Below are 15,683 nucleotides of genomic sequence, written 5' to 3' on the forward strand. Positions count from 1 at the left end.
GAACTAAAAAATGCAAAATATCCAAAGAGCTTTTTTGAAAAGTGAGAGAATTACCTCTGGTATCCTGACCGATATTTATTCTGCAGTTGGCACATCAAATAAAAAGGGTTTATCTGGTCATTAGAGCACTGCAGCTTCTGTTGCCCATATTTTGGTTATTTTGTAACCAACATAATGACGAGTGCACGTACATCAAAATTACTTCTCTGGCTGGGAAACACTTTGGGACAGGTTAAGGTCATGATACAGATTGCAACCATTCACATTCATCTGTGAAATGGGAGATGTACACATACAGCTTGCACTAGTATGACACAGTAAAACTTCAAGGTATCGTCTTGTGTGTGATAACATTCAACTGAACTAAAGATGATGACAGATGCAAAAAGTAACTCAGTGGGTCAGGCAGCATCTCTGGAGAAAAGGAATAAGTGACGTTTCGGGTCGCAACTGTTCTTCAGACTGCGAGTCAGGGGAAAGGGGAACGTGAGATATACATGGTACCTAGAAGATGACATTCCGACAGCTTGATCGCAGGTAGGGTTTATCGAACACAGTAGGATAGATAGAGCCAAGGTCTGTATACATAAACAACACTAACTTACAGCTAATTCCACATTGACCTTGTTCCCACTTTGCATCAACTCAATACATTCAAATGGTGTGAAAGGAATCTTCTATGGAAATTTTACTACAAACAGACATTTCTGGAACACATTTAAAAACTAAGATAGAATGGAGCAGCAATCAGCAGTAGCAGCAGCAATCAGCAGTAGCAGCAGCAGCAGCAGCAATCAGCAGTAGCAGCAGCAGCAAGCAGCAGTAGCAGCAGCAAGCAGCAGCAGTAGCACCAAGCTGTGTTGCTTGGGAAGTAGTGTGTGGGGATTGTGTGGGGATAGTAAGGAGTAAGACCTGTGTGATCTCCCGGACTAGTTTCGATCGCCTAGCTTGGGGTCGGAGAGGAATTTCCCGGATTTTTTCCCAAATTGGCCTGGATTTTTTATCCGGTTTTTCGCCTCTCCCAGGAGATCACTCAGTTCTTTTGGGTGGGCGGTTGGAGCGGTTGGAGTAGCGGCCGGGCGGTAGGTTTAGTAACTGAGCGCGGGGCTTTGTTTGGAGAGTATGACTGCCAGGGCAGTTTTTTGTTCTGGGTGTCAGATGTGGGGAATCTGGGAGTCTGATAGTCTTCCAGACATCCACATCTGCGCCAGGTGTGACGAGATGGGGCTCCTAAGGGACCGTATTAGGAACCTGGAGCGGCAGATTGATGACCTCCGTCTGATCAGGGAGAGTGAGGAGGTTATAGATAGGAGTTACAGGGAGGTGGTCACTCCTAGACCACGGGAGGTAGACAAGTGGGTCACTGTTAGGGGGGGCAAGGAACAGAGGCAGGGACTAGGGAGTACCCCGGTGGCTGTACCCCTTGGAAATAAGTACTCCTGTTTAAGTACTGTTGGGGGGGACAGCCTACCTGGGGGCAGCGACGGTGCCCGGGCCTCTGGCAAGGAGTCCGGCCCTGTTGCTCAGAAGGGTAGGGAAAGGAAGAGGAGAGCAGTAGTAATAGGGGACTCTATAGTGAGGGGGTCAGATAGGCGTTTCTGTGGACGCAGTCGGGAGACCCGGATGGTGGTTTGCCTCCCTGGTGCCGGTGTCCGGGATGTGTCTGAGCGTGTCCAGGATATCCTGAAAGGGGAGGGAGAGGAGCCAGAGGTCGTGGTACATATAGGTACCAACAATATAGGTAGGATAAGGGAAGAGGTCCTGAAAGGAGAATTCAGGGGGCTAGGAAGAGAGTTAAAAAAAAGGACTTCCAAAGTAATAATCTCAGGCTTACTGCCTGTGCCACGCGATAGTGAGAATAGGAATGGAGTGAGGTGGAGGATAAATACGTGGCTGAGGAACTGGTGCAGGGAGCAGGGTTTCAAGTTTCTGGATCATTGGGACCTCTTCTGGGGGAAGTATGACCTGTACAAAAAGGACGGGTTGCATCTGAACCCGAGGGGAACCAATATCCTGGCGGGGAGATTTGCTAAAATAACTGCGGAGACTTTAAACTAGTACGGTTGGGGGGAGGGACTCAAACACAGATAGCTAATAGGCAGTGTGTGAGGCAGGAGGCAGAAAAGGGAAACACTCAGACCCAATATGTAGGAGAGAAAGAAGGGAAAAGAAATAAACTGAGAATAAGAAATGATGGGTCCCTTAAATGTGTATATTTTAATGCTAGGAGCATTGTAAGAAAGGTGGATGAGCTTAGAGCCTGGATTGACATCTGGAAGTATGATGTTGTGGCGATCAGTGAAACATGGTTGCAGGAGGGTTGCGATTGGCAATTAAATATTCCAGGATTTCATTGTTTCAGATGTGATAGAATCGGAGGGGCAAGAGGTGGGGGTGTTGCATTGCTTGTCAGGGAGGATATCACAGCAGTGCTTTGGCAGGACAGACTAGAAGGCTCGATTAAGGAAGCTGTTTGGGTGGAACTCAGAAATGAGAAAGGTTTAGCAACACTTATAGGGGTGTATTATAGACCGCCAAATAGGGAACGAGAATTGGAAGAGCAAATATGTAAGGAGATAGCAGATATTAGTAGTAAGCACAGAGTGGTGATTGTGGGTGATTTCAATTTTCCGTATATAGACTGGGAATCACATTCTGTTAAAGGGCTGGATGGTTTGGAGTTTGTAAAATGTGTGCAGGATAGTTTTTTGCAGCAATACGTAGAGGTGCCTACCAGAGAAGGGGCAGTGTTGGACCTCCTGTTAGGAAATGAGATGGGTCAGGTGACGGAGGTATGTGTTGAGGAGCACTTTGGGTCTAGTGATCATAATGCCATTAGTTTCAATATCATTATGGAGAAGGTCAAATCTGGACCAAGGGTTGAGATTTTGGATTGGAGAAAGGCTAATTTTGAGGAGATGAGAAAGGATTTAAAAGGAGTGAAATGGAAATTGTTGTTTTATGAAAAGGATATAATAGAGAAATGGAGGATATTTAAAGGTGAAATTTTGAGAGTACAGAGTCTTTATGTCCCTGTTCGGTGGAAAGGAAAGAATAATAATTTGAAAGAGCTGTGGTTTTCCAGGGAAATTGGACACTTGGTTCGGAAAAAGAGGGAGATATACAATAAATATAAGCGGCAGGGAGTAAATGAGGTTTTTGAGGAATATAAAGAATGTAAAAGGAATCTTAAAAAGGAAATTAGAAAAGCGAAAAAAAGATATGAGGCTGCTTTGGCAAGTAATGTAAAAGTAAACCCCAAGGGGTTCTACAGATATGTCAATAGCAAAAGGATAGTGAGGGATAAAATTGGTCCATTAGAGAGTCAGAGTGGACAGCTATGTGCTGAGCCGGAAGAAATGGGGGAGATATTAAACAATTTCTTTTCTTCGGTATTTACCGAGGAGAAGGATATTGAATTATGTGAGGTAAGCGAAACAAGTAGAGTAGTGATGGAAATTAGGAGGATTAAAGAAGAGGAGGTACGGACACTTTTGAAGAATATAAAAGTGGATAAGTCTCCAGGTCCTGATAGGATATTCCCTAGGACATTGAGGGAAGTTAGTGCAGAAATAGCAGGGGCTATGACGGAAATATTTCAAACGTCATTAGAAACAGGGATGGTGCCGGAAGATTGGCGCATTGCGCATGTTGTGCCTTTGTTTAAAAAAGGTTCTAAAAGTAAACCTAGCAATTATAGACCTATTAGTTTGACGTCTGTGGTGGGAAAATTAATGGAAAAGATACTTAGGGACAATATATATAATTATTTGGATAATCAAGGCCTGATTAGAAACAGTCAACATGGATTTGTGCCTGGAAGGTCATGTTTGACTAATCTTCTTAAATTTTTTGAAGAGGTTACCAGGGAAATTGATAAGGGCAAGGCTGTGGATGTTGTCTATATGGACTTCAGTAAGGCATTTGACAAGGTTCCACATGGAAGGTTGATTAAGAAGGTTAAATCGTTGGGTATTAATAGTGAGGTTGCAAGATGGATTCAACAATGGCTGAATGGGAGATACCAGAGGGTAATGGTTGACAATTGTATGTCAGGTTGGAGGCCAGTGTCTAGTGGAGTGCCCCAAGGATCTGTGTTGGGTCCACTGTTGTTTGTCATTTACATTAATGATCTGGATGATGGTGTGGCAAATTGGATTAGTAAATATGCAGATGATACTAAGATAGGTGGAGTAGTTGATAGTGAGGTAGATTTTCAAAGTCTACAGAGAGACTTGGGCCTTTTGGAAGGGTGGGCTGAAAGATGGCAGATGGAGTTTAATGCTGATAAGTGTGAGGTGCTGCATTTTGGTAGGACAAATCAAAATAGGACGTACAGGGTAAATGGTAGGGAATTGAGGAATGCAGTGGAACAGAGGGATCTGGGAATAACTGTGCATTGTTCCCTGAAGGTGGAATCTCATGTGGATAGGGTGGTGAAGAAGGCGTTTGGTATGCTTGCCTTTATAAATCAGAGCATCGAGTATAGAAGTTGGGATGTAATGTTGAAATTGTACAGGGCATTGGTGAGGCCGAATCTGGAGTATGGTGTGCAGTTCTGGTCGCCAAATTATAGGAAGGATGTCGACAAAATGGAGAGGGTACAGAGGAGATTTACTAGAATGTTGCCTGGGTTTCAGCACTTAGGCTACAGAGAGAGGTTGAATAGGTTGGGTCTTTATTCTTTGGAGCGTAGAAGGTTGAGGGGGGACTTGATAGAGGTTTTTAAAATTTTGAGAGGGACGGACAGAGTTGACGTGGGTAGGCTTTTCCCTTTGAGAGTGGGGAAGATTCCAACAAGGGGACATAGCTTCAGAATTGAGGGACAAAGGTTTAGGGGTAACATGAGGGGGAACTTCTTTACTCAGAGGGTTGTGGCTGTATGAAATGGGCTTCCGGTGGAAGTGGTGGAGGCTGGCTCGATTTTATTATTTAAGAGTAAATTGGATAGGTATATGGATAGGAGGGGATTGGAGGGTTATGGTCTGAGTGCAGATAGATGAGACTAGGTCAGGGAGAATGGTCGGCGTGGACTGGTAGGGCCGGACAGGCCTGTTTCCATGCTGTAGTTGTTATATGGAATGTCCCACTTAGGTTTTCATAAACTTTAAAACTAAATTGGTGTGCGTTTTTGGCAGGTGTTTGCTTGTTTTTGTAAAAGGACTGTTGCACCTGGACTGATTCCAAAGGGGAAGCAAGGTTTTATTTGGGAACACAGTTTCTTTTTAAAATTCCTTTTGCGGTGAAGTCAAATTCTAAGAATTAACCATAATCCAAGAGATTGGGAAAAATCCCAACTATTCTGACAAATCTACCCTCATAGATAAGATGTAGCTTATGTATGTATCACTTACCATCCACAGCACCTTCCCGTCCTCCACCCTCTCCCATGATAAGTCATGATTGAGGGAAATAATCAGAAGATTATTCAGAATTCAGAAGAATGCAATCACATGGCTAAGGGGTGGTATAATAGATTTGTTGCCCCACAGCGCCAGAGACCTGGGTTTGATCCTGACAATGGGTGCTGTGTGGTGCTTCTACATTCTCCCTGTGACCACGTGGGTTTCCTCCGGGTGCTCCGGTTTCCACCCACATCTTGGCTGTAAATTGCCCCTAGTATGTAGGATGCAAAAAGTGGGATAAAATAGACCAAGTGTACGGGTGATTGATGGTCGGAGTGGACCTGCTGGGCCGATGGGCCCGTTTCCACGTTGCAACTCTGAAACTCAAACAACTCGAGTCACCTTCAACTCCGAGGAACCTGTTAAACTCAGTTTAGACAAATATCCACCATGCATTTTGGAAAGCTTGTGGTAGGATCAACAATATTCTGGGGAAAAAAAGCACACAGAATATTTCTTGGCATTCAGTCTAAATTCTTTTTAGTTGTGTCCCCGAACTCATCTGCATGTCAAAGAAAACTATTTTGCAACTATGTAATTTCAACCTAATCTGCCTGTAAATAAATGGACTCCAAGGTAATATAAAGCCTTGGTCATTTCCAACCAGGCTGGTTTTGTTAACATAACACCGAGGCACAGTAGTCTGATCAAAGAAAGAGAAAAAAATTGCTGGTGAGCTCGGCTAACCAACCTGCATCAGTGGAGCAAAACAGATAGATGATCCAGATCCTGCATAATGACCAAGAGTGTACAGAGCAGATAAAGTTGAGGCAGGGGTAGTCAGTGATTGGGAGAACTCTGTTTTGGGAGGAAGATTTAGGCAGATTTTGCCAGATGGATACACAAATCTTTTGGCATAAATTAAGACCAGAAGAATTATGTATTTCATTTCAAGACAGTCTTAACACTTCAGCTTGTGACTTTTGAATTGTGACCTTGCAATTGATAATTTCCACAAAAGGGATCACATAAACAAGAGGAGGGGAAGATAAAGTTAATCCTTTTTCGTGGTACAGGGATTAATAGAAATCAGATTAGTGGAGAACTCATTTCTTCTTCAGTTAGTATCATACACTCACTTGAACAGGTCAAGGGTATTTTACTTTAAAGTATTGTCCAAATACGGGCACATCCAAAATGCTCACTTAAGTGATATTTGAAATGTCAGGCTAGAATGATACAGAGACAAGAATTCTAACACAGAGCCATGCTCGTGACTACAACTAATAATGATGTATCCTGCACACATGCCTGTAATTACCCAGTCCCAAATGCATCACACTGCATTTATACATATTAATAGTTAATTCAACCAGAAATCTGCAACTTAATTATTTATATTTCTGATCACTTACATGCACCTTCGGGTCTTGAAACTTGATCATTTCTTCATTTAAAATCATAGGTAAGCAATAATAAACCTGTTTCTAATGCACAGCCACAGTTCTAACACAGATTGCTGCTGGACTTGTGTAGGGAGTTCCCACACGCAGAATGGCTCCTATGTATTATTATCCTCTGCTTCAATGAATCCTCTAATTGCTCTCCATCATTGAGTCTGCCCCCCACACTTTATTTAACAATGCAGCCATGGAGATAAGATGTTTTATCAAATGCTTTTTGTGATTTAAAGTACATTTATATTGGGCTAACATAATCCTGCAGGAACATTATCTTCTCCAAGTAGTTAACTAAGAATACCTCCATTTTAATAAGCATTTATCACTCCATAATAACAGTTGTGCCCTAAATTCATACTTGAATTTTGTGCTTTATTGTTTTAATCCTAACAAATAGAGTCAGACTGGAACAGAAACAGAATTATTAGCATTTTGCAATAGCTATGACTACATTTACTATCATCCCTCTATGAAAATGACAGCAACTTCATAGTTTTTGCACAAGTAATTTCATATATAAATTCCTGATGTGCCGTTAATATAACTGCGAACAAAATTCATAATATCACAACAAAAACATGGAGTCCAAGGGCTTCTTCACCAATATAATTAAACCAGTCTGTTCAACTCCCTTGCCCTAACCCATCAAGCTACATCTGTTCATTTCAACCTTGGCCCCAAGCTCCCTCATTTTTTTGCAAGATCCCCTCTCACCTCCTGCCATGTACCCTCTCTAGGCACAGATTGTCGAATGCACCAGCTTCCTGTACTCTCAATCCTATTCCCACCATTCAAACCCCTTTTCCTGGATCCCATGTCGTTTGATACAATTAACAGTTCTTTCTTCACAAGGTCTGATCTCTTTCAAATCTTCCATCTTCACAATCACTTTCATCAAACTAAAAATCATGCCTTGACACCCGAGTCTACACAAATCACATCTACAATTTTCTTTTTACCTTTAAGTTTTTGTTGCCTCCTAGGTCAGTAGCTATTTTCCCCAGATAGCATGGCCGAATCCCTCCAATCAAATCTCCATACCAATTACAGTATTCATATCAAAGTCACAAATTATATTCATTGCGACTGTAAAAGGTGGCAAATTATTATTTTTTCCTTCGCAACCTCAAACGCCACTCCATCTCCATCCAGGAGGGTGGTCCCCACTCACTTGAGCAATTATAATAAATCTGGTAAATACACAAAAGAACACAGTGCTGGAGTAAGTCAGCAGGTCAGGCAGCATCTCTGGAGAACATGGTTCGGTGACGTTTGGGTCAAAACCCTTCTTTAGACCCAAAATGTCATATTTTCCATGTTCTCCAGAGATGCTGCCTGATCTGATGAGTTACTCGAGTACTTTGCGTCCTTTTGTGCATTAGAGTCCTAGATAGTCATAGAGTGATACAGTGTGGAAACAGGCCCTTCGGCCCAACTTGCCCACACCAGCCAACAATGTCCCATCTACACTGATCCCACTTGCCTGCCCTTGCTCCACATCCCTCCAAACCTGTCCTATCCATGTACCTGTCTAACGATCTCTTAAATAATGAGATAGTCCCAGCCTCAACTACCTCCTCTGGCAGCTTGTTCCATACACCCACCACCCTGAGTGTGAAAAAGTTACCCCTCGGATTCCGATTAAATCTTTTCCCCTTCACCTTGAACCTATGTCCTCTGGTCCTCGATTCACCTACTCTGGGCAAGAGACTGTGCATCTACCCAATCTATTCCTCTCATGATTTTGTACACTTCTATAAGATCCCCCCCTCATCCTCCTGCACTCCAAGGAAGAGAGACTCAGCCTGCTCAAGCTCTCCCTATAGCTCACACCCTCAAGTCCTGGCAACATCCTCGTAAATCTTTTCTGAACCCTTTCAGGCTTGACAATATTTTTCCTATAACATGGTGGCCAGAACTGAACACAATATTCTAAATGCAGTTTCACCAAAGTCTTATACAACTGCAACATGACCTTCCAACTTCTAGACTCAATACTCTGACTGATGAAGGCCAAAATGCCAAAAGCCTTTTTGACCACCTTATCTACCTGCGACTCGACCCAAGGAACTATGCATCTATACTCCTAGATCCCTTTGCTCCACAACACTACCCAGAGGCCTACAATTTACTGTATAGGTCCTGCAGTCCCTTGTTGCAGTTATACATCATAATTCTGGTTGCAGGTGGAAGGTTTTACTTCCCATTTCCATTGTTACCTCTTGCAACAATGAGAATCCCCTGCAAAGACCCACCCTTGGCCCTGTAATACATCTCAATTACACGCTGTCCCCCAGGGATGCGATTTGAAGACATAATGGGCCAGCTTCTGTCAACAGCACACAACTACTGAACATGCTTAAAGGTCTTGGCTGGTCATTTCTTCACTACAGTCTGACTTGAGCTCAGAGTCCAGAGATGGATTGCAAATTTTTGGCAGTTTTCCAGCATTTACACTAGGGATTCTGCCAACAGAACCTTTGCAAGGTTGGACCTTGCGTAGCAAGAGCATCTCCATTAATTTAAATGGAGTGGAATGTTGAAGTAGAACAGTTAAATATGTTTACTTATTAACTGTTCACTTCACTATTCCACTTCATTCACAAAAATACATTTGTATTGTTATCAAAACGTTAAACTTTACATGCAAATAGTAGAATAACCAGGATCTTTAACCTGTCGTTATCACTGGCTATGGTCCCCAAGTGCCTGAAGTCGGCTACCATAGTGCCGGTACCGAAAAAAGCAAATATCACCAACCTGAACAACTACCGTCCGGCTGCCCCAACTCCTATAATCATGAAGTGCTTTGAAAGGCTGGTCCTCTCACACATCAAATCCAGCATCCCTGCCTCACTGGACTCACATCAATTTGCATACAGGGCAAACAGATCCACAGAGGATGCCATCTCTCTGGCTCTTCACACTGTCCTGACTCGCCTGGAGAGACAGGGCACGTACGCGAGGATGTTATTTATTGACTATAGCTCTGCCTTCAACACGGTCATCCCCACCAAGCTCATCACCAAACTCCACCAGCTAGGCCTCAGCTCTTCGTTATGCGACTGGATCGTGGACTTCTTGATGGAGCGACCGCAGGCAGTGAGAATGGGCCCGCACCTGTCCTCCACTATCACCCTGAGTACCGGCACACCACAGGGCTGTGTTTTGAGCCCCATGCTCTACTCCCTATTCACACACGACTGTGTTCCTGCAATACGATTGTCAAGTTTGCATAGGACACAACGGTGATCGGGCTGATCGCCAATGGTGATGAAACAAATTACAGAAGGGAGGTGCAGAACCTGGCGGACTGATGCTCAGTTAACAACCTGTCCCTAAACACCTCCAAGACCAAGGAGCTGATCATCAACTTCCGTAGATCACACAACGGGGAATATGCTCTGATCTTTATCAATGGGGACAGTGTGGAGAGAGTGTCCAGCTTCACGTTTCTGGGCACTCATATTTCAGAGGATCACACATGGTCCACTAACACTGCTGTGCTGGTCAAGAAGGCACAGCAACGACTGTTCTACCTGAGGACACTGAAAAAGTCTGGTCTGCCCCAACAGCTACTGACAACCTTCTACCGCTGCACCATAGAGAGTATCCTAATGTATGGCATCCCTGTGTGGCACCTCAGCTGCACGGAGGCAGAGAGGAGAGCTCTTCAGCGGGTAGTCCATAGAGCTCAGAAGACTATTGGAACACAGCTACCAGCCTTGGAGGACATCTACAACACACAATGCCTCAGAAAAGCCACCAGCATTCACAAAGACTCCTCATACCCCTGCAATAGTCTGTTTGAAATTCTACCATCAGGCAGACGCTACAAGGCCTTCTACGCCCGCACCTCCAGACTCAGGAACAGCTTCATCCCCAGGGCCATAGGTGCTATGAATAGGTGCTGAGCCGGATGGTCACATCGCACAGCGAACCGGCACAGACCTACTTGAACTTTATACTGTTTTAAAACCGTTTCTAATTTTGTTTCACTGGGTTGTATAAATTTATACTAATTAGCTAATTAATTTATTGCATCGTATGGAAGGCGCATTCCTAATCGTGTTGTACCCCTGTACAATGACAATAAAGATATATTGTGTTGTATTGTAGCGTAGTTTTCAGTATTGATTTTTTCTACTTTATTTGATAACTGTATAAAGAAAGAAAATAAGGACCTAAAGAAAATTGTCCTTTCATGCACTTTGCTTCCATAATATGTTTTTAAAAAGGCAGTATTTTGCCACATGTACATTTGATCGCATTTGTTTTCGGTAAATGTAATAGGTTAAGCTTAGACAATGACATGCCTGATTTAAGGGAAAGGAACTGAGGCATAAAAGCAAAGGCAGCCATGGACAACTTTATTATTCTTGTTACCAATTCAAATGTCGTTTCATATATTAATCACAAGTCGTCAGGTTTTAACAACTAAAATATTCCACTTTGAGAAACAAAAGCTCAAAAGGAACCAAAAAATAGGAATAAAATCAAGTACAGTACATTTTTTTCTAGAAAAGTTTGAATGATGTTGCCAAAAAAAGGGCTTTTTATGTACAGCATTCTGAATTGCTATCATGTTTGACATGAGTGTTAAACTGGAAGGAAAAGCCACAATTGGATGGGGAGAATGCTTACTCTGCACGTATTAATTGAGAATGGCTGTTGTTGCACCATCTGGCTACAAGAATTGCACAGTGGGTGCTCCACACTCAAATCGTGGATGAAAATGCTTCTCTTAAACAAAGGTCTGCTGCAGAACATGATTATTCTTGAATATTTCATTCAGTGAAATACCAGAAACCGCAACGAGACACTTTTCATTATTCATTGCATGATGACATTAAATGGTTCATGTATATGCAACAGGTTATGTCATAAGTAACACATTAATACACAAGTAACTTTCAAAATGCAGACTTTTGACCTTCCTCTTGACAAGCCCGTCATGTGCATACATGTGCTTGTGTATACGGAAACCTTTCTTTTTAAATGAAACACCATCAAGCTCTGATCAAGCTGAGTCATTGAGTCATAGTCAGAGTCTGGGAACCCTGTTTTGGTTTCCGATTATCATCATCTACATTACTGTTATACATTTGAAGTTTAAAATCATATTTAGCTATAGATGAAGGAACATCTTTTTTCTCATGGGATCAAAAGTTATATTATCCGTTTCTGAACTGCTTCGGAAATACTCGAGTCTCTGGTGTAGGTTAAAAAATTATTTAGCATACTGCCTGAACTAGAACTAGTAATCTAATAAGGGCTGTTTAGTTACATTCTTAAGATTGTTTAAAAGGTTAATTGCCTCAGATCCGTTTGTTTGAGGAAACAAAATGAAAAGATATTCATGTGACTCTCAGGAAAAAAAAATCTGTGATAGTGATAACATTTAGGCTTTGAGGAATGAAACAATATTAATAAATGTACTATTTCTACAAGTTAATCCAAAAAAAAACAACACAATAAAGATGACAAAAAATAAACCAAACAACTTAATTAGCAACTTAAACTCTTCAAACCGAGTTGATTCACTATGATCTCCTCCAAAGGAAAATATGTATCAGAGGGAGACAAACAAAACTGGCCCAAAGTCAGCATCTAATTCTTCTACAGGATATTTATTTTATCATGCAAGTTATTTTAGCTAAATATAACGTACATTGATTATATATGCATTCACTGTTTTACATAGGTATGATTGTCTACTTGGACATCATGTGCACGGTTGATTTCAAAATCACTCACTCATCTTGGATTCTTCAAAGCGCACCACCTCATGCACAATTATCCTCATCCACCTTCAATACATTGCTTTATTTTACCTGGAGAAGATGCTGACGTAGCAGTGCAGGCTTCCACATCAGGGAACTGGAATACTCTGACACAGGAGCGTACTATCTCACAGACGCACTGTCCATTTAGCAGGTTGCAACCGGATACCTCAGGGCACAGGTCATCCTCAGGCACAACATCCTCAATGAATTCTATTTCTGCAGAAGGAAGAAATAAATTTAATTTCAGATATGCAGTGAAACACAGATATTGGAGCTTTTAAGACAGAAATCAGAAAAAATCTGAATCTTGCTCCATATCTCCAAATATCAATTGAAGGACAAATAACTTGAAACTCAACAATGACCTTTTCACTAAATGTGCCGAATACGACCGTCAGCATGTTTATTATATAAATTTCAGAATATTGGGGAGTACAGCGGCGCAGCAGTCGAGTTGCTGCCTTACAACGTCAGGGTCCTGTCTACGGGCGTTGTCTGTACGGCATTTGTACATTCTCTCTGTGATCGCATGGGTTTTCTCCGGGTGCTCCGTTTTCCTCCCACCTTCCAAAGACGTACAGGTTTGTTGGCAAATAGGCTTCTGTAAAATTGTAAATGGTCCCTAATGTGCAGGATATTGCTAGTGTGCGGGGATCGCTGGATGGGCCTGTTTCTGCACTATATCTCTAAACGAAACTAAAGCATGGGGCTACACCTTGACGTGACTACAAATGGAGGACGGGTTTCAGTCCAGAAGCTTTCTTGATTTCCTTTCTTAAGTATATGTTCCAGGTAAGTAAAAAAAGTAATTTCAATTTGTTTCGTTTTCAGCATTCTTGTACAATTTCATTGTGCAAGTGTTAAATCAGCTGCCAAATTTTACGTTGGTATTGCTTTTCGGAAAAACCTCAATTTGAATTTGTCCTCAAACGCAATGCAGACACACTTATTTAACCTCTGTATCCAGGATATTTAACTAGTACCATGGATAGCACATGCCGAGCAGCAAGCAACTTGCTTTATCTGTTGTGTTTTTTTCATCAATAAATCTCTCTCAATTTTTAAAAAATAGAATAGAATGTATGTACTGCAGTTTAAAAAATGGATGAATTCAAGGGATGAAATCAAAAGCTTAATTGTTACATAGAGGTCTGAGTTAAACTATTAAAATATGCCCTTATTTCAACAAAGAGCCAATTATGCAATTGAATTCTGTGACAAAAGAAAATCTCTAACCCTCCAAAGTTATTGAAACTTTTCCCTTGGGGGTATAAATCAGAACAAAAGCACTGGTGCAACGGATAGTGGGTCAAAACATGTTGACTGATAATTGTTCAGCAGGAAATTGCTGGCCATAGCTTTGTTCATCTTTGATTTCCATTCTTGCTCACTAAACCCTGCATGTCCAGGCTCTCTGACTGTTCAATTCCACCACCCCATCCTTGCCCCGTAGATGACCGACATACATTTGGAAAATTAGTTCATTTGATTGGAGTCCCTGCCCAAGAAGAGTTTTAATTCAGCTTTATGTAAATGAAGAGACATTTGATTAGCCACATCAGCCATCTCAGTACACGTCACAGAAGTACAGGCTGGATGTCACTGCCTTACTCGAAAATGAGTGATGAAGAACAATTACTAGATGTCAACTTATTTACATCGGCGAAACCAAGCGCAGGCTCGGCGATCGCTTCGCTGAACACCTGCGCTCGGTCCGCATTAACCAAACTGATCTCCCGGTGGCCGAGCACTTCAACTCCCCCTCCCATTCTCAGTCTGACCTTTCTGTCATGGGCCTCCTCCAGTGCCATAGTGAGGCCCACCGGAAATTGGAGGAACAGCACCTCATATTTCGCCTGGGCAGTTTGCAGCCCAGTGGAATGAACATCGACTTCTCCAACTTTAGATAGTTCCTCTGTCCCTCCCGTCCCCTCCTCCTTCCCAGATCTTCCTGTCTCCACCTATATCCTTCCTTTGTCCCGCCCCCCTGACATCTGTCTGAAGAAGGTCTTGACCCGAAACGTCACCCATTCCTTCTCTCCCGAGATGCTGCCTGACCTGCTAAGTTACTCCAGCATTTTGTGAACAATTACTAATACATGCTTTAGTGATCTTAAATACATTTGCACATCTCTCACTGTCACAGCCTTGCAAACATTGTTCCAAGGCCTTTCATACCAGGGAGCAATTAATGGATTTCAGGCATTCAAGGGAAGTGACCTCAGTCATACACCACCCGAGGCATAGTAGCCAACTAGAGGACTGCAGGGATGCATGAGTTGTTGTTGATGTTGTTGGAATATGTTGTTGGAATATGTTGTTGAGTCTCAACATATTCATATCTCCATGTCGAGTTCGCGTTCGCGGTCAGTTGGATGACAATAATCAGAGACGAAGCAAACAAAAAGGACAGATCTGGCTCTGCGTTCCTCATCTCCACATCCACATCTAGAGAAGGTTAAGGCTGAGATGGCTGTTACTACTGTGGAATAGCTTAGGCACCAACTGGGTCCAGCACAAATGAACGCAAAGTGCTGGAGTCACTCAGTGGGTGCGGCACAATAGATCTGATGACTTGGTCAGTTTGAGTGTGATAACTACCTTGCGAAATCTCATAGAATTCTCACATTTGAAACCTATAATGCAGGACGATGAGATAATCTATGATAGACACAAAATGCTGGAGTAACTCAGTGGGTCAGGCAGCATCTCTGGAGAAAAGGAATAGGTAATGTTTCAGGTTAAAACTCTTCTTCAGACTGAAGTTGCTTCCCACACATTTTGTCTGCCCAGTCTGAAGGGTTTCGACCCAAAACATTACCTATTCTTTTTTCCCCCAGAGATGCTGCCTCTCTAGTTGAGTTACTCCAGCATTTTATGTTTACATTTGGTGTAAACCGGCATCTGCAGTTCCTTCTTAAACTATCATGATATGACAGGAATAATGAGATTGGCATTAACACAAAAGATGACATCTTCTCAAATCTATAACATCATGCACGCTAATCTTGAGCATGAATACAATCGCAGCAAGCCTTTCCCCCATCCTTTCAGAGAAGGTGCTAAGGCTTTTTCTTGAAAACAGCACTTTA

At 42.4% G+C, this 15,683-nt stretch overlaps 1 protein-coding gene across 2 annotated transcripts in view; it reads right to left on the minus strand.

The window, feature by feature from the left end:
* Nucleotides 1-15,683, minus strand: part of LOC144597239 (cysteine-rich motor neuron 1 protein) — a 191,129-nt gene that overhangs the window by 135,271 nt on the left and 40,175 nt on the right. For both annotated transcript variants that reach the window (XM_078406298.1, XM_078406297.1), the window contains exon 2: nt 12,640-12,807. In XM_078406298.1, coding sequence (XP_078262424.1) covers nt 12,640-12,807 — 168 coding nt within the window. The remainder of the gene's footprint in view (nt 1-12,639; nt 12,808-15,683) is intronic.

The sequence above is a fragment of the Rhinoraja longicauda genome, chromosome 10, assembly GCF_053455715.1.
Source record: "Rhinoraja longicauda isolate Sanriku21f chromosome 10, sRhiLon1.1, whole genome shotgun sequence".
NCBI classification, from domain to species: Eukaryota; Metazoa; Chordata; class Chondrichthyes; order Rajiformes; family Arhynchobatidae; genus Rhinoraja; species Rhinoraja longicauda.